The following is an 18,433-nucleotide window of genomic DNA, read 5'->3' as shown; positions in this document are numbered from 1 at the left end:
AGGTCCAATCTGAACCCAGGCTATTCGACTCTAGAGCCGAATTCTCTGGGGGACTGCCCTTGAACTAAGATTTCAGTTTCCGACACCGGCACTTCCTTCACGCGCCCACAGCCACATTAACGATTAGACTCAGCCATGAGACCAAGGAACGAACAGAGCACTTGCCTATTACTTCCGGAAACACCACGGGTAGTTTCCACTACCTTCTACAATGCAAAGGCCCCATCCAAAGTGCTTCCACGCCGATGAGTGGTTTTTTAAAAGTAACACTCTGAGTTCAAGTTAGACAAGTCACAGAGAGGTGAGGAAAATGCCTCACTCTCCACCAATCTGAGGTTTCTCAAAGTCCTATGCAGTCACCTATGAAGGAGCACAAAATATAAAACTGCAAACATGCCACTTTGGCACACTATTCCGAGTTAAAGTCTCTTGAGAAACAGTGAGTGCAAGGACACCGTGACCTTCCTCTGTCCCACTGAAAGCAGGAATAAGTCTCCTGTGTGAGAGGTACCCTCCCTGCATCAGGAGGGACAGAGGCGTCCTTGCCACCAGAGACTGAGAACTCAGGGCCAAGAAGGCTGCATCAAAAAACTTTATTACGTCTTCACTAATCTACTACCCCAAGTCCAAACCCAAGTCTCCCGTACATACAAAATCAGTTTTCCTCCTGTTAATCTGTCTTATGTTCCATTATAGGATGGGCAATGGAACCTAGAAGGGGAGAAGGGAAAATTTTCCGCCTCTAGCCGGCTGATAAGGCCTCCTCAGGCCGCCTGCCGTGCATTGGGCCCTGCACTCTAGGCTGGACATGCAAGACAAGCCAGCCGGCCCTAGGACCCTCGCTCACTGGAAGTGTCTTCCCGCTGCTCCAATAGTGTTTGAGAGACTATAAAATACCTGAGAATCTCAGTCTTCCACTGCTAATTAGATCAATGGAAGAGCGGTGTTCTTTGGCTGTCACTCTTTCCAAGTCAACACATTAAACTGCCCAGACAAGGGCAAAAGCATTTGAAAGCTCCCCAAGGCCATCTGTCCGGGTCTTCCTAGGAAGCTGCCTCCGTTCTGCTGCTACCATGAAATGCATCTTTCTGGTTCTAGTGACAGGACGGGCCATTGCCAGAGCCCAAGGTCAGTGGGAAACGGCTTCAGAATGTGGGTGGTTGGGGGTATAGCTCAGGGGTTGACCATTTGACTGCAGAACATGAGTGGCGCTCTCCGGCTCAGCACAAGCCTACTATAGCTTTGAGTCATTTCTTTGTTCTAGTTTCCCTAATACCTGGCATGTGCATGCCAAAGAGAGTGTGCACAGCTCACATGGCCTATGATTCCACGACTGTATTTATGTGGTGGAAATGTGTATGCAAGCAGTGTGGGCAGGTGGGCACTAACCTGTCAGAGACACCCACCAGGAGGGGCTCAGAAGTCTTGTGGTGAAGAGGGCGTTCCTGTTTTACCCTACCTACATCTATCATTTGTGTCTTTTTTCATAAATTATTTTGAATTTGAAACAAAACAAAACATTTTTAAAGCCATTTCAGATGGAATACAAGGCTGATTTGCCAATTGCAATTTCCAAATCACACTGAACATTCCTGCAGCAAAGCTGGTTTGGTTCTTGGTTTTTATGTGTTTTGGTTTTTTTGTAATTTACCCACCCACGACAGTGAAGGTGCAGCCATGAGGTTAGACTGGAACAGGAGGAGCCACTGACCTTTACTGAGCTCCCACTGGATGCCAGCCGCTGCCCTGGGAGTGTCTTCAGCCTACTTGACCCTCCCAAGCACGGGCAAGGTGCATAGGACCCTTGGAGAGTGGGAAACTGCAGTTTGGGCAGATAAAGTCGCTGGCCCAGGGCCACACAACTGACTATGGATGACAGAACTAAGACAAGACTTGGGGCCCCATGATCCCAGTCAGAATCCTCTCATGGTCCCCCTGCCTTCCCAAACTGCCTTCCCAAACTGCAGACCTCTCACCCCCGCCCTGACCCCCAGGAAGATCTGCGGGGGAACTAATATGCGGGCTTCTGTTCCCAAATCCCTCTCTTCCTGGGAGCCACATGGGCAGACAGATGGGGAATTTGTCACTTCCACATCAGGAAAAATAAGCAAACCGTAAGAGGTACTATGCACTGGAATTTCAGTTTATATCCCTGAAAGGCACTTGAGTACAAGAGCTATACTTTTCAGAATAAATTAACCATTACCACAACAGTGGGAGACAATCTATCCAAAGAATAAACACGGAGGTCAAATTCAATGACCTTGTCATTTTCCCTACAGAAACTTCCCATCACTGCTCTCCCTTCTCCTCCAGAAAGGCCTCATATACAAGTCTGATAAATAATTAACCTGCTCCTTCTCCAAAAACCCAAATTAAGCGGGACTGGAAACTTTGTGTGATCACCTCCTGAGACTCCATCGAAAGGTCCCTATTGCACAGAAACACATGCTGCCTAGCACCTTGACAAGCCCGAACTTCTAGAACAGGTTCAGCTTCCGATAAGGGACCGCCACAGCTGTTGAACGTAGCCCTCTTTGCTCTGGCCACTGGGCAGGTCAATGTCCGATCTGTAGCATCCCTCTGGAGGGATGTGGGTTGTGTTTGGGGAAACCCATTCACCTCTGGCTTTGTCTTGCTATTCTGGGCTCAAAACTCTTAAAATTTTTCCTCTCTCATTCTGCACGCATTTTTTGTTTTGGTTTGGTTTTTTGTTTGTTTTTTTAAAGATTTTATTTATTTGACAGAGAGAGCGAATAAGCACAAGCAGGCAGAGCAGCAGAGGGAGAAGAAGAAACAGGCTCCCCACTGAGCAGGGAGCCGGATAAGGGGATTGATCCCAGGACCCCGGAATCGTGACCCGAGCCTAAGGCAGTTGCCGAACCAACTGAGCCCCCCAGGAACCCCTTTTTATATTAACTGTTTCTTTTTTTAAAAAAGATTTTTTTAATTCTTAAGTAATCTCAACACCAATGTAGGGCTTGAACAGACAGCCTCATGATCAAGAGTTGTATGTTCTACCAAAGGAGCCAGCCAGATGCCCCCTACACACTTTTTAAAAAAAATATTTCTTAGGGGCGCCAGGGTGGCTCAATGGGTTAAAGCCTCTGCCTTCGGCTCAGGTCATGACCCCAGGGTCCTGGGATTGAGGCCCGAATCGGGCTCTCTGCTTGGCGGGGAGCCTGCTTCCCCCTCTCTCTCTGTGCCTGCCTCTCTGCTTACTTGTGATCTCTTTCAAATAAATAAACCTTAAAAAAAAAAAAAAAAGACTTCTTTAAAAAAATATATATTTCTTAGACTGGGATGGCTGGGGGGCTCAGTCTGTTAAGCATCTGCCTTCAGCTCAGGTCATGATCCCTGGGGTCCTGGGATCAAGTCCTGCATCAGGCTCCCTGCTCAGCAAGGAGCCTGCTTCTCCCTCTGCTTCTGCCCCTCTCCCTGCCTGTGCTCACCCTCTATTTCTCTTGTTCTCTCTCTTCTAAATAAATAAATAAAATCTTTTTCTTTTTTTTTTTTTTAAGATTTTATTTATTTATTTGACAGACAAAGATCAAAAGTAGGCAGAGGCAGGCAGGGAGAGAGGAGGAAGCAGGCTCCCTGCCAAGCAGAGAGCCCGATGCGAGGCTCAATCCCAGGACCCTGGGACCATGATCTGAGCTGAAAGCAGAGGCTTTAACCCACTGAGCCACCCAGGCGCCCCAATAAATAAAATCTTAAAAAATATATTTTTTAGAGTAGACATGCATACAGAACAAAATTCAAAAGCTACGAAAGGATATACAGAGAAAGCAGGTCACCCTCCTCCCTATCTCCCACATATCCAGTGCATTCCCCTCTCCAAAACAATTCGATCATGATCAGCTGTGTAAATGTCCTTCCAGACAGAGTCACTGCATCTACAAAGATATGCATGTATCTTTACATGTACAGAGCACAGAGAATGGTTATTCGTTTTGCTTTTTAGAATCTGCACTTTATTCCACTTAGGGATTTAACCAATTCCCTACTGCCAGGCATTGAGCTTGCTTCCAACCTTTGGCGCTGGAATCGATACTCTTAGCAACCATCATTTTACTTATATACTGATTACTTACATACTGATTCATCTCGAGGATGAATCCCTAGAAATGGAAACGTGGGTCAAAGGTGCCCTGATGGATTTATTCATTGTTCGTTATTTTTTTAAATTAAAATATTTTTGATGTACATAGTTCTATGACTTCTAACAGCCACCGCCACCACAGAACAGAAAGTTCTACATCTTTTTTCCAGCCATCACCATCACAACCAAGATGCAGAGAAATTCTACCAGCCCCAAGACCTCCTTGCACCCCATGCCATCCCTGGAACTACATACAGCTGTCATTTCCAGTGTGTCACATATATGGAACTGTATAGCCTGTCAACTTTTGAAACTAGGTTCCTACACTCAGATAAGGCCCCTGAGGCTCACCCAAGATTGTCAATATGGTGGATTACACCGACTGATCTTCAAATGCTAAACCAGCCTTGCATTCCTGGCAAAAACGCCACTTAGTTGTGGGGTATGACCTTTTTTTTTTTTTTTTTTTTAAGTATTAATGGATTCAACTTGCCAATATTCTATTGGGGATTACATGCATCTTCATAAGGGAGACAGGTTTGCAATCAAATTTTTCTGTACTGCACTTGTCTCCTTTGGTATCAGGGTAATAGAGGCCTCGTAAAATGTGTCAGGAGCTGGGCTCGCCTCTAAAACTGGTGTTATTTTTCTTTAAATACTGGCAGAACTCACCAAGGACACTCCCTGGGCTTGGAGATTTCCATTTCTTTAATAATTAGAGGGTGATTCAGGTCATCTAGTCATCTCAGATGAGATTTGGTGACTTGTGATTTTCAAAGAAATGGACCGTTTCATCTAAATTCTCAAACTTATGCATGTGGAGTTATCCATGACGTTCTCATTGTTGTTTTAATTTCTGTGATATCCCCTCTCTCACTCTTATTGATAATCTGGTTTACCTCTTCTTTTGTCAATTTTGCTAGCGTTTAATCAATTTTCTTTATCATTTCAAAGAATCAGCTTTTGGTTTCACTGTTATTTTTCATTTTCAGTTTCACTGATTTCTGTTCTTATGTCTATTATACCCTCCCCCACTTGGCTTGCTCTGGGTTTATTTGCTTCTTTTATGGTTCTTAGAGTAGAAAATCAGATTATTGATCAGAGAACTTTGTTCTTTTCTAACATGAACCTTTTAACACTTTAAATTTCCTTCTAAGCATTATATCCCACAAATTTTGGTATGTTTTATCTTCATTCAGTCCAAAATATTCTCTTTGTGACCTTCTTATTGTCCCATGATTTATCTAGAAGTGTGTTACTTATTTAATTTCCAAGTTTGGGGGTGGGTCCTTGCTATCTTTGTGTCACGGCTTTGTGATCTAATTCCACTGTGGTTAGAGTACCTATTTTGTGTCATTTTAATCCTTTCAGCTTTATGGTTGCTTTTATAACACAGGTTATAGTCTATCCTGGTGCACGCTGTATGCATGCTTGTCAAGAATGTGTGCTGTGCTCCTGTGGGAGGCCGGAGCGTTCTCCAAACACCCATCAGTTCAGCCGGCCCATAGTCAGTCCTTCAGAGTCCTGGCTGATTCTGTCAGTGGTCTATAGGTCACCATTTAGAGTTGACACCCCAGTAATAACTGTGGACTTGTACACGTGTTACAGCTCTGCCCATCTCTGTTTCATGCATTCCATAGCTCTCTTGGGTACACACACATTCAGAGTCATTCTGTCTTCATCAGGTGATATTCTGCCTCATCCCTGGGAACTTCCCATCCTCTGAAATCTAATTTTTCTTATGCTACTCTATCTACTCCATCTTCATTCCAATTAGTGCTTTCCTGGTATACCTTTTCCCATTCTTTCATTTTAACCTACGTATTTTACATGTGAAGTGAATTTCTTTTAGACAACACATATTTGGGTCTTTTTAATTTTCTCACCCATTCTGACAATCTGTCAGGATTAGGCCCTCAGACACACAACTGGTATGTTCAGACCATTTATATTAATATAATAACTGATATGTTTCAGTTTATAATCTTGTCTGTTTTGTTTTTCCTTCCTCTATTTCCTCCTTCCAGTCCTTGGTTTCATTTTTTTAACTTTTTAGAATTTCATTTTAATGTCTTGTGTTTTTTATTCTCTCTTTGTTATAATTTGGCAGTTGACCTAGGGATTATAATGCACATTTAATTGTTTTAGCCTCTTACCACCATATCCCTTTATATGACATTTACAGACACTGAGAACCCAGATGATGTTCTAGTCTTTGCTTCAATAGAACACGTTAGAAAGAGCTCACGAAGAGAACAGCAGTCTGTTGTACCTACCTAGAGCCTCACTCTTCCTCTCCTCTCCCTTCTGAATGTTCCAAGTCTCCTTCAGGTATAATGACCCTTCCATCTGAAAAACGTCCTTCAGCAACTCAGATCTGCTGGCAACAAATTCTCCCATGCTTCCTTCATCTGCGACCCCTGTTTCACCTGCAACCCTGCAGTTTTGTGCCCGACACAGAATTTGGAACTGATGGCTCTTTTCCTCCAGTACTTTTAAAAACCAGGTTTCTGATGTGAACAATAGAAGTTATTCAAACTATCACTCCCCAGTAAGTAATCCATTTTCTCCGGCTGCTTGTAAGATAGTTTTTGTCTTTATTTTCAGCAGTTCAATTATGATTTGTCTTGGCATGGTCCTCTGTGGCTTCCTCCTGTCCTCCTTCCTCCTGTCTGGAGTTCAACGAGCCTCCCCCCGCCCAAGTCTATAAGCTTAGATCTTTTGTCGGATTTAAGCCGTATTCAGACACTATCTAGTCCAGTATGTTTTCTGCACCCCATCTTTCTCCTCTCTTTCCAAAACCCCAAGAGCACCACTGTTCAGCCTGTCAGTACTGCCCTATGTGTCCCTAAAGCTTGGTCACTTTCTCCAATCTTTTTTCTCTGTATTGTTCAGACGGAATGGTTTCTATGGACCGATCTCAAAGTTTACGCGCTCTTTCTGCTATCATCTTTGCTCTGCTACTGAGCCTATCCAGTTAGCTTTTTGTTGTTTATTAGCTTTTTATTGTTACAGTTATTTTTTTTTTCTTTTTTAAAGATATTACTCATCCATCTGTCAGAGAGAGTGAGAGCACAGGTAGAGACAGAGGGAGAAGCAGGCTCCCCACTAAGCAGGAAGCCTGATGCGGGTCTCCATCCCAGGACCCTGAGATCATGACCCGAGCTGAAGGCAGACACTTAACCTACTGAGCCACCCAGGCAATAACCCATGTTATTGTTATTTTTCATTTAAAAGTTCTGTGTAGGGGCTCCTGGGTTGTGGCTCCAAAGTCAGCTGACTTTTCAAAGCCTTCATGGCACTTGTTGGCTACAATCCTCATCATGTGCATCGCCCAGCAGCAAGCATGGGACCGGGGTGCTGGTCTGTTGCTGAAGTTCAGTTCTCAAGTCTACTGTTGCTAGTCGGTCAGATCCATGTATCCACAACGTGGGAGTCAGCCCAGGAGTTCATAATAACCTTCAAGGGTACTTTCCTGAGCTCCTCCTCTCCACAATGTCTCCAGAACTTACAGATTCCCTGGGTCACCCCTTCTCTAGTTCTCTAACCACACACACACCACCCACAACCTTGGCCCAAGTGGTAGGAGGAGAGAGAAGAGGGCATCAGGGGTCTCCCCCACCATCTTGGGAACAAATCTCTTATCAGGTCCCCTTCCTGAGAGTTTCAGGCTCCTGCTGGAGTCTCTGTCAGGAGACTGCACGGGGCCTGGGGTGTGAGAAATCAGAGAAAAGGAAAAAATGAAAAGTAGGGTTTCTGCATTCTGAGTGTGAGAGTACCACTCCTCATCCAGAACTAGAACGGCTTTCCTAGTGCTAACTCTGATCTAACCCGTCTCTAATACCTAGTGCTTATTAACACCCATCTCTGGGTCTTAGGATACCTTGAGTTTGGGCTGTGGAATATCAGAGGAGGAAAAAATGGTAGGGTCAGTCGGGTCAGCGGTACTCTGAGCTGTGATCTTTTCCCATGGTCCACCTGCTACCATTTACTTTCCAGAAGGCTCGAAAAGCTACTCTACCTATGACATATTATGTTCCAGTTTTATAGCTATGCTCATCAGGAGACAGGTTAGAGTGTGTTTACTCCTTACCCACAACTGCTCTTTTTTGTAAATGGGTTCAACCTGCTCTTTTTTGTAAATGGGTTCAACCGTATTTTGAAGATGAAGGAAGTTTTCTCAAGTTGTTTTAGAATTACCTGCAGGCCCATCACCAGCCCCCTGCACTAACCATCCAGGCTTTGTCTTTTCTGCAGTTTGTGATGGTTTATGTTTTTCTGACCACCCAGACTTCACAGAACCCAGGAGTGAGGAGAATGAATATTGCTTTCAGCTGTTCTGGATTTGCCACCTTCTGGGATTCTCTCTTTCACATCTAAGAGCTGAACGGAAATTCCAGAAGGCCATCCAAGTTCATTCCAGGTTACATACGCCCAAACACGTGTACGCTTCTCTGCTCAAATGACATGTCTTATCCAGGACATGGGAGCCCACAAGTCCGCACTGCCCGTGGCAGTCCCTACCGGTTGGCAGCTGCCTTGGAGCTCAAACAGGACACTGTCTGAATCCCCAAGTCTATGTACCTGCTGTAAGGTTTCAAGGATTTACAAACTCTGCTTGGAAGCATCTCGCTAAATGTGGGCAGCCCTGAGATCCTCTGACATCTCAGATTACAGAGACTCGCTTTGACTTTTTAAGTGGGCTTTTCCTCAAAATAAATAAGTAAATAAAAATCAAAAGACCGCACATGGAAAAATCATTGAAAGGAACAATACCAAAATGCAAACAGTGGTTATTTCGGGGCGATAAGATGCCCAGGTGTATTCTTTTCCTTAATAGGTTAACATCTTATACATCTTCTACCAAGTAACAGAACCAGGATAGTAAGTATTGCTAATTTATCTTTATAAATCCAACCCCCACTTCCGATAGTTCGAGCAACCGAGAGACAGTAAACCACAACTCCCCCACGCCAGGCGATGGCAGTGAGATCTTTTAATAAGATTTCATCTGCACAACTTCACCAGAGTACCCAAATTCGCCAGCAAGTCACAGCTTCTCAAACCCGGCTGCACGTCAGAGTCATGGGCAGAACGCAAACAAAAGCAAAACACCAGTCAGGCTGGAAGGGGGCTATGGGAAGAGAGAAGTCAAGAACAACTCTCAATTCTTAGACCTGAAAAAAAAGGCTATCACTTTCCAAAATGGGGAAAGATACAAAGGGAATAGGCCCAATGGTACAGAAAAAGCAAAGTAAGAGTCAGACAGGAAGTGGCTGGTGGATACCCAGTGGAACATGCTGGCAAGGTCTACAGCTCAAGGATGAGGTCCTGGCTGGGAACAAATGTGGGGGCTGCTGGTGGAGCCTCGAGTCCCACTGTGGTCCCCTAGGGGGTGACCACAGACAGAGAAGCACCTGAGAGGCCCTCTAAAATCCAAAGGGCACCCCGCAGAGGAGAGTGCAGTGACCCCGAAGTCAAGGTCAGAAAGGCTCGCAAGGAGCAGAAGACAGTTTGATAAGACGTGGGCTGAGGAATGACCCCTGGACCTGGCAATGGGTGGTCACCTGAAAAAACAGTGATGCAGAAACCCTAGGATGGGTTTCCATCACACTGTTTCTGCACGCCACTTCTCTTCACAGTCTTATCACAGCTGCAATGACCTGCAGAGTTACTGTGCTTCAAGCTGTGTGTCCCTGATCTATGGTAAGGTCCAACGAAGGCAGGGGCCATGTTAGTCTTGCCCTTCACTGCAATCCTGGGAGGGACCTCCATGGTGGCTCAACTTTACGGGGCAAAGGACCGCTGAATCCAAGAAGGAAGGTTCCTCTTTCTTCACAAGGCAAAGGATGCACCTCCCCAAGGGGCCAATGTGGCCAGAGCCCCGCCCCGTACAAACCCAAGGACAGGAGACCCCAAGACAGCTGTGTTCAAATGCATTCTCACAAATTTATTCTCAGCGGCCTCTCCAGTTCACCAGCAGCTGCCACGATGGGCGTCTGGTATATTCTGGACCACTTATTTAACCTGCTATGGGCAAAGATGGCTATTTGCCTCCTATACCCAACAACCCCTTCTCTAACAGTAGTGTTTCTGCAATGTGAGTGCGCGTGACCAGTACCTGGAGCATTTGCTAGAACACTACTTGGGGTGCCCCCAGCCCCACAATTTCTTCAGTGGGTCTAAGATGAGGCCTGAGAACCTGGGTTTTTAACAAACACCCAGATGGTGACAATATTAGTCCGCGGACTATACTTTTGAGAACCATGCTTTAGGGTCATTCTCATAGCTATCCTTGTTCATTTTTGCTTCTCCTGTTTAGAAAATCTCTCTGAAATAATGTAAGCAGAGAGAAAATTACTTTTCAAAACCTTTATGAGATTTGAAAAGATATCTGAAAGTAACATTTCCTAAAAATGGCAGACATGTACCCATACGTCTCAAGGTAAGAGACTCTGGCCCAGTTACGAGGAAGTCCAATGCGTCCCAGGGCGCCCTGGGCAAATCAGAGGTAGCACCTGCCACTTGCTGGACCTATTAATTAAAAGTCACAACCACCCCTCCTTGAGTACTAACTCTGGGCCAAGGGCTGTGGGAAACATGGGACAAAAACATTCCACATACGTGATCTCTTATAACAATCTAGTGAGTTAGACTCAGAATGCCCTTGCTGCCCAGGAGTAACTGGCACAAGGTTACACAGATAAGGGGAGGTGAGGCTGGAAATCACACGCAGGTCGGCAAGTCCAAAGACCTTGGCTGGTGTGCGCACCTGTCCCCTCGGCTGCACCGCAGGCTCCTTGAGGTGTCCCAACCCAGCCACAGGCCTGGCCTCGGCACAGGCTGAACGTGTAAGTGAAAGGACGCATGGAGGCGTCAGGCTCATCCTCTCACACTGTTCTGTTTCTTGCGTGTCACAAGAAGGGGACAATAATAACAGCAAACACCTGCCGGCACTTACAACATTTCGCGCTGTTCTAAGCATGTGATGTCCACTCGCACACTGAATCCTTGCCCCTCCAAGGCTGGTCCTATGGCTCTCCAGATTCTGGAGAGGAGGAAATGAGGCTTAAAAGGGTTATGGGACGGGGCGCCTGGGTGGCTCAGTGGGTTAAACCTTCTGCCTTCGGCTCAGGTCATGATCCCAGGGTCCTGGGATCGAGCCCTGCATCGGGCTCTCTGCTCGGCAGAGAGCCTGCTTCCTCCTCTCTCTCTGCCTGCCTCTCCGCCTACATGTGGTCTCTGTCTGTCAAATAAATAAATAAAATCTTAAAAAAAAAAAAAAAAAGGGTTATGGGACTTGCCCACCTAGCTGAGCTGTGGCAGAGCCACGATACCAACTCCTGCGCTCTGACTCCAAAGTCCACGCTCTTAAATCACTGTGCAATAAACACATTCCAAAGAGAGCAGGAAAAGGAACTCGAGTGTCCTAAGCCCTTCTTGCTGCTCTGGCTCTAACGGGAGTCATTGGCACTGCTTGGGCTCACAGGCCCCGAAACTAAGCCCTGGCTCCGGGCTCTCTAGAGAATGGGAGCCGACTCCTGTGACGGCAGCCAGCTCCAGCCCGATGCCCGGGGGCCTCCTCCCCTGTGCCAGGTCCCCGGCCCGGGATCCCCCATGGGCCTTGCCAGTCCCAGGAGGGAGGCATGGGATCGAGGGCCAGAGACACAAAGCAGGAGCGAATAGGACGCAGGCCAGATTGTGTGACTCATGCAGGTACAATTACATCCTTTATTATTGATGCTTGAAGCCAGATGGCCCTCTTCTCTGCAGTACTGTGTTACCACATGATTAGCGGACCTAGTCATTTCAGTTCACAAAAATCCTTTAGGTTCAAGAACATAATCCATGTTCACCTTAAAAAAAAAAATGGTTCAACAAAGATAACAAAGAAATTCAGACACGATGTGAGTCATGGGGAAATCTACAGAAGGACAATGGTTACTTTTTTTCAAAGTGTGGATTTCTTTAAAAATTCAGCTTTGCTATTTAGTTTCTAAGAAATTTACAGCTGAGCTTTGCATATAAATGCATCACCTTTTAATTGTATGCTATTATACTAAGCCTACACAATAAGTGATTCCAATTCAAAATATAACAATCTATAAAAACGAATTCCAATACCGGTGTACTTGGTAAGTTCCCTGAGCCCAGACAATCGCGATAAGGAATGTCAGACAACCTTCAGAACACCTTCAGACCTTCAGTTTGCTGAGGCAGAAACACATGAAATGCGTGCAGATCCCCCATGTTGTTCAAGCCAGAGAGCCCCGGCATGCCCTCACTGCCTTCCACACATGCCGTGCCCCTCTACCCAGAACATCTGGTACCCTCAACCCACAAGAACCACAGTGCTAGGCCAGACCCCACTTACTCTTCTGGACTAGTCCAAGAGCCACATTCTTGCCAGGGGGCCTTTTCACTCCTTAGGTAAGTAAAATCCTCTGGGACTCCCCCAAGCCCTCAGGTCAAAGACAGGTTCCAGGCCCAGCACATGACACAGGCCCCAGGGACAGCCCCTCCCACTGCTCCCCGGGTACAGGCCACACACAGCCCCGGCCCCTTAGCCCTGGCACAAGCCGCCCCCACTTTCTCCCACCCCTTCCTTGCAGAGACTCAGAGGAGCAGCGAGAGCCCTAGGGTAGGGTCTAGCTCTGCCCAAGTCACTCAGCCCGTCTCTTAAGTGCTTCTTTGGTAAGATAATAATGGTACCATCTGCAGAAGGCAGTTACAAGCTTTAAATGAACTAGAAACCCAAGTGTTGACTCATCTGAAACTGGCACAGAGGAAGCACTCAATTCAGGATCCCCCTCTTAGTAACTCTGCCACACCTCTGAACTCAACCATGTATGAGGCCTGGCCCAGCAGGCCCAGCCCCACCCCCACACACACCTACGGTTCTCCTCCTCCTACCTGCCCTGGAGTCCTCTCCTTACCAGAGGGGCGCTCTGGAGCAAATGCTGCGGTCACTTCTCTCAGCCCAGCGCCACACCTGAGGTCGGGCACTTAGTTGGTCCTCAAAAGTATTCACTGAACAACTGTCAGTGAATACAAAACTGAGGTGGGAGAAGACAGCCTGCTGGGGGGCAGTGTCACGGCATTGGGCAAATGGCAGTCTGTGAGGATGGCTGGGACTCAAGAGTCCAGGGGAGGACGCAGCCGGTAACAGTCAAAGTCCAAGCCACAGATACCCCTGGCCTCGCAGAGTCTGTGCACGAGCCTTCTTTGAAAAGATGAGCACATGCCTCCAGCTGTCGGCATCTCAGTGATGAGATACGACAGGCCTGGCCTGACCCTTGTACCCGACTCCCTCCCCCTGCTGGAAAAGGGAGCAGCTCCCAAGCCAACAAGGGGAAGGGGTCCTCCTGGGGGGGGGGGGATGAGGGGGATGAGCGATGGCCCCTGCATTCCTGGCCAAGTCAGCAACGGAAGGATTATACTCCAAGAAACCCATGGGACTGGAGGGGAGAGTGCTTTAATAAGGAACACAATTAATAAAAGTTTGACAATAAACACATCTGCAACTAGTGCTGGAAAAACCGATCGAGTGACATTACGCAGAGCGAAGCCAGCTCTCCCCTGTGCGCATGCGGGAAGCGACAAGGAATGGAAAAGGTTAAAGGCATCAACTTTCTGATGACAGACTCGGATTTTAGGAAGTGGGCATGCAGATCAACACAAAGTTTTCCAATTTCAAAGCCTCCAGAAAGGTCATTTTCGCAAGGTTCATAAATAGCGCTGCACAGCATATTTCTGTGTTTTTGGGTCTTGTATACCTTTTGTATTTTCTTTGAATCTTTCTGAGCATTCTCTCGAAGTGGTACTTTTCCAAATAACTTCCATCCCAAGTCATTTTGTTTGTCAAGTCTTGCATTCTGTTTTCTAGCAAGCAAATTCCTATAGGAAGAAAATAAGAGGGTTAGGGAACTTCTGGGTATTCACAGAAACACCAGGACCGCCAGGTCACTCTCTAATGAAAACAAGTAGACCTTCCTTTGAGAGAACACCACGAGGAACCACAAGTTTTAATTCTGCAGACCTGTCATCAGAGGAGACACAGAATTATGCAACCGGGAAAGAGCCCCATAACCACAAATAAGCTTTTTGTTGTTCAACTGTGACATGTACAAATTTTATCATTTGGAGTAAGGAAATACTTGTATCACAACAAAATATCTCAGAAAAAGCGAGTTGTTGTTGTTTTTTTTTTAAATTTATTTGAGAGAGAGAGATCACAAGTAGGCAGAGAGTCAGGTAGAGAGTGGGGGAAGCAGGCACCCCGCCAAACAGAGAGCCTGATGCAGGGCTCGATCCCAGTACCCTAAGATCATGACCCAAGCCGAAGGCTGAGGCTCAACCCACTGAGCCACCCAGGTGCCCCCCAGAAAAAGTGAGTTTTAAAGTCAGACTGAAGTGAATTGAAACCCTGGCCCAATTACTCACTAACTGTGTGACTTTGAACAGTATATTCATCTCTCGGAGCCTCAGTTTCCTTATGCTTAACAAGGGTCTTTGTTGGAATTAAAATGACAGGTACATAGTCAGTGCTTAAAAAATAAGAGCTGCTAGATGCTGGGGGCTCAGGGGGCTGAGTGTACGACTCTTGGTTTTGGCTCAGGTTATGATCTCAGGGCCAAGAGATCGAGCCCCACGTCAGGCTTTGCACTCAGTGTGAAGCATGCTTGAGATTCTCTCCCTCTTCCTCTCCCCCCACTCTCACGGGCTCTCTAAATAAAGAAATAAAATCTTAAAAAAAAATAGGAGTTGCTTTAATAATTAACCTCTAGCTTAGTTGGAGTTATTTATAAGGTAAATCTGCATTTCTTCATAAAGAGTCTCCACCGCCAAGAAAAGAAAGCCACACAACCAGCAATCATGAGGTCATCCCTCCCAACAACATGTAAACAAAAGTCCTGAAGACCACAGATAAGTCCCCACTGGCAGTACAAAATGAAATACGTTTTGGAATGTACGTGCTGGTGCATTCATTAAAAACAAATGGTTTCCAGGGCTCACTGGAAAGTGTAAAATGACCCCGCAGCATCTCTGTGCCAGAAAGGAAGAAGTGCTCAAAGAAATACGGAGATGCATCTAAAGGAAACAGAAGTCAATGTGAAACACAGACTCCCCCCTGGCTAAATCGGGAACAATCTAGCCGTTGAAATAAATAATGAGGGTAAGGGATTATAATCCACTGAATAAAACAAGAATCCAAGAGCCCATATGGATCTGAGCAAGCAAAAAGAAGCGGAGGAGGAAGGATGCAGCCTCAGAAGCACAGGCAGGCACGTGGACATGGGAAAGGACCAGTGGGCACTCGGCCTGGCAGCTGACAGCTGACGATGATGGTTTCCCCCTATTCTGAAAGCAACTCCCACAAATTCCTTGTCAGTACAAAGGCAAGCCTGCTTGGGCCAGGTGCTCAGAGCCCGCGTTCCCAGCACAGAGGAGCTGGCACATGCCTCCCACTCCGGGGCCCCGACAACAGCCCACCACGCTGATGGCGGCAACAGGAGTACCAACTATTGGAGAAGATTCCTGAAACAACTAACGGGATGTGAATACACACTGTGGACTAGGAAAGAGCGCGAGATTTATGTTAAATTTGCTGATCTTGCACAGCGCTTATGTAAGACAGTGCCCTTGCTCTTAGGGAAGGTACTCGTACTTCCCACCGGTTCTTCTAATGCTTCCAAGAAATACTTACTTGCTTATATGGCATAGATACCACAGTCACAGATCAGATAAAACACAGGAAGTGAGGGCACCTGGGTGGCTCTGCCGGTTAAGCATCTGCCTTTGGCTCAGGTCATGACCTCCGGGCTCTGGGATCAAGCCCCAGGCTGGGCTCCCTGCTTAGCGGGGAGCCTGCGTCTCCCTCTCTCCCTGTTCCTGCTTTCTCACTCAAATAAATACATAAAATCTTAAAACAAAACAAAACAACACACACAAATAACACATTGAGATATGAACAGTGAATCCGGGTAAAGGATACTTGGAAGTACCTTATTTTTCTTGCAACTTTTCAACAAATTCGAAATCAATCAAAATAAAGTTATAGGGGCTCCTGGGTGGCTCAGTGGGTTAAGCCTCTGCCTTCGGCTCAGGTCATGATCTCAGGTTCCTGGGATCGAGCCCCGCGTCGGGCTCTCTGCTCTGCAGGGAGCCTGCTTCCTCCTCTCTCTCTGCCTGCCTCTCTGCCTAGTTGTGATTTCTGTCAAATAAATAAAATAAAATAAAATAAAATAAAGTTATAAAAACTTCCCAAAAGAAAACAAACGGTTTCACGTACTCTTCCTTGCTTTTCTGTTGTGGTTATAATAGAAACCGCTTCACAGGCCAAGCCAATTCTATACACCTTTGTAAGAAACAAACTCTGAGCTGTCCCCAGGTCCAACCTGTTTAACATCGAAGACTTGGCCAATGGTGGAGAACACACGATTCAAACGGAGCAAAAACCTCAGCTTCCTGAACTCTCGGCTCACTGACGGTCTACATTTTGCTAAAGAGGCATTGCCTTTGGAGAAGGGAACAGGGCACAAGGGACAAATAGTGAGGAACCCAAATGCTCCTGGAAGGGGAGAAGCCGGGAGTGAGGCATACACCTGGTGATGAAACCTGACCCCATTCTAGACAGATGCGGGTAGCTGAGGGTCTAGAGTAGTAAGGACTGGGACAGAGAACTGCACAGAAGCGACCGTGTGACTGGGATCTGGGAGCGGGACCAGACCGGTGGAGCTAGTCGCACAGGCGGCCAGCAAAAGCAGCGAGAGGAACAGAAACCTTGTTTTCTCTATCCCCTGCGAAGGCTCTGGAAGTCTGTATGAACATAGTACAGAGAGAACTCATCAAAATTCACCATACAAGGGACACCTGGGTGGCTCAGTGAGTTAAGCCTCTGCCTTCGGCTCAGTCATGATCCCAGGGTCCTGGGATTGAGGCCTGCATCGGGCTCTCTGCTCAGCAGGGAGCCTGTCTCCCCCTCTCTCTCTCCCTACCTCTCTGCCTGCTTGTAATCTCTCTCTGTCCAGTAAATAAATAGAAAACCTTTATGGGGTGCCTGGGTGGCTCAGTGGGTTAAAGCCTCTGCCTTCGGCTCAGGTCATGATCCCAGGGTCCTAGGATCAAGGCCTGCATCGGGCTCTCTGCTCAGTGTCTCCCCCCGCCTCTGCCTGCCTCTCTGCCTACTTGTGATCTCTGTCAAATAAATAAATAAAGTCTTTTAAAAAAAATCATGATACATGATAGGCCACGACTTCTGAAAGGCTCACGAAAGGTATCCTTGGTTGGGTTATTTGTCATGGATGAGAGGCCGAGGAGCTCTGAAAGGACAAGAAATCCCACCCGAGCTTCAGCTCTTTGTGTCCTCAGCACAGGGAACAGGGAGCCGGCCAGAAAGAGGTTCTGGCCTCTGGCTTCCCTTTCAGGTCGGTGGGTCCCTGGAAGCCTGGCACAGAGCTGGCCGCTGAGCCCAGGAGGCCAGCTGGAGCCAAGCCCCTGCCTCTGGCCGTGATGTGCCCAAGCCCCATTCCCAGGGCCAGGTGCGCAGATGGGGCGGGGAGAGCCCAGGAGCCCTGACTGCGCCCTTTAAACCCTGTGCTGTCTGGCTGGCCTGGAGGCACCCTTGGCGTCATCCTGGATGAGAGTCACACGCTGGTGTCGCTCTCCCCAGTCCAGGAGAGGCCAGAGCCACAGCTATGGGTCCTCAGCAAGTTAGCACCCCCTGCCGCCATTGCCACCATCTGTGACACTTCAGCAGGGGCAGAACATAGGGACCGCTTGATTCAAGCTTCCTGTTTCATCAACTGTTTCAAATGCACCCGTGCCACCAGCAGCTCCAGGAAGCCCTCACGTCTGCCCAGGTTCTGCAAAGCCTTTGCCCACTGGCTACCCACCATCTCTAGCTGGGCCTCAGCTCCCATAGCACGCAGCCAGTTACCCTGCACTTGCTGGAGGGCCCTGGCTCTTCACACAGCTCCTCCCTGGGGTGGGGCTGCCAGGAGGGCAGGGCAGAGTCACCTCTGCACCCCCACAATCCCAGCCAGCACACAGCAGGTGTGCCACACCTGTTGGCCAGCAAACGGAGCAGACATCGTACATGTTTGCCGGGGACGCAGGTGCAGGGCTGTGAGGTGCGTAATGGGACGGCGGCCCCACCCAGGCATACCCACAGCCAACCCACTCGGCACCTCCAACCTGCACGCACCCCACCTGGGAGTGGGCCTGGCTTTCCTCCTGACTACCGCCCCTTCTGCGATGCCCGCTCAGGTCCACCCTCCTACAGCTGGCAGGGGTTGAGTAACGACGGGGAAGCACCTGAGGACTCTTCCA

The 18,433-nt window shown here is 47.6% G+C and overlaps 1 protein-coding gene across 4 annotated transcripts in view; it reads right to left on the bottom strand.

Moving 5' to 3' along the window:
- The window catches only part of TBC1D14 (TBC1 domain family member 14), a 104,953-nt gene that overhangs the window by 43,001 nt on the left and 43,519 nt on the right, over positions 1-18,433 (bottom strand). For all 4 annotated transcript variants that reach the window (XM_045988374.1, XM_045988369.1, XM_045988382.1 and 1 more), the window contains one exon: positions 13,879-13,999. In XM_045988374.1, coding sequence (XP_045844330.1) covers positions 13,879-13,999 — 121 coding nt within the window. The remainder of the gene's footprint in view (positions 1-13,878; positions 14,000-18,433) is intronic.

This window comes from Meles meles, chromosome 2, assembly GCF_922984935.1.
Source record: "Meles meles chromosome 2, mMelMel3.1 paternal haplotype, whole genome shotgun sequence".
Taxonomy (NCBI): Eukaryota; Metazoa; Chordata; class Mammalia; order Carnivora; family Mustelidae; genus Meles; species Meles meles.
This window is presented reverse-complemented; position numbering and strand designations above follow the sequence as displayed.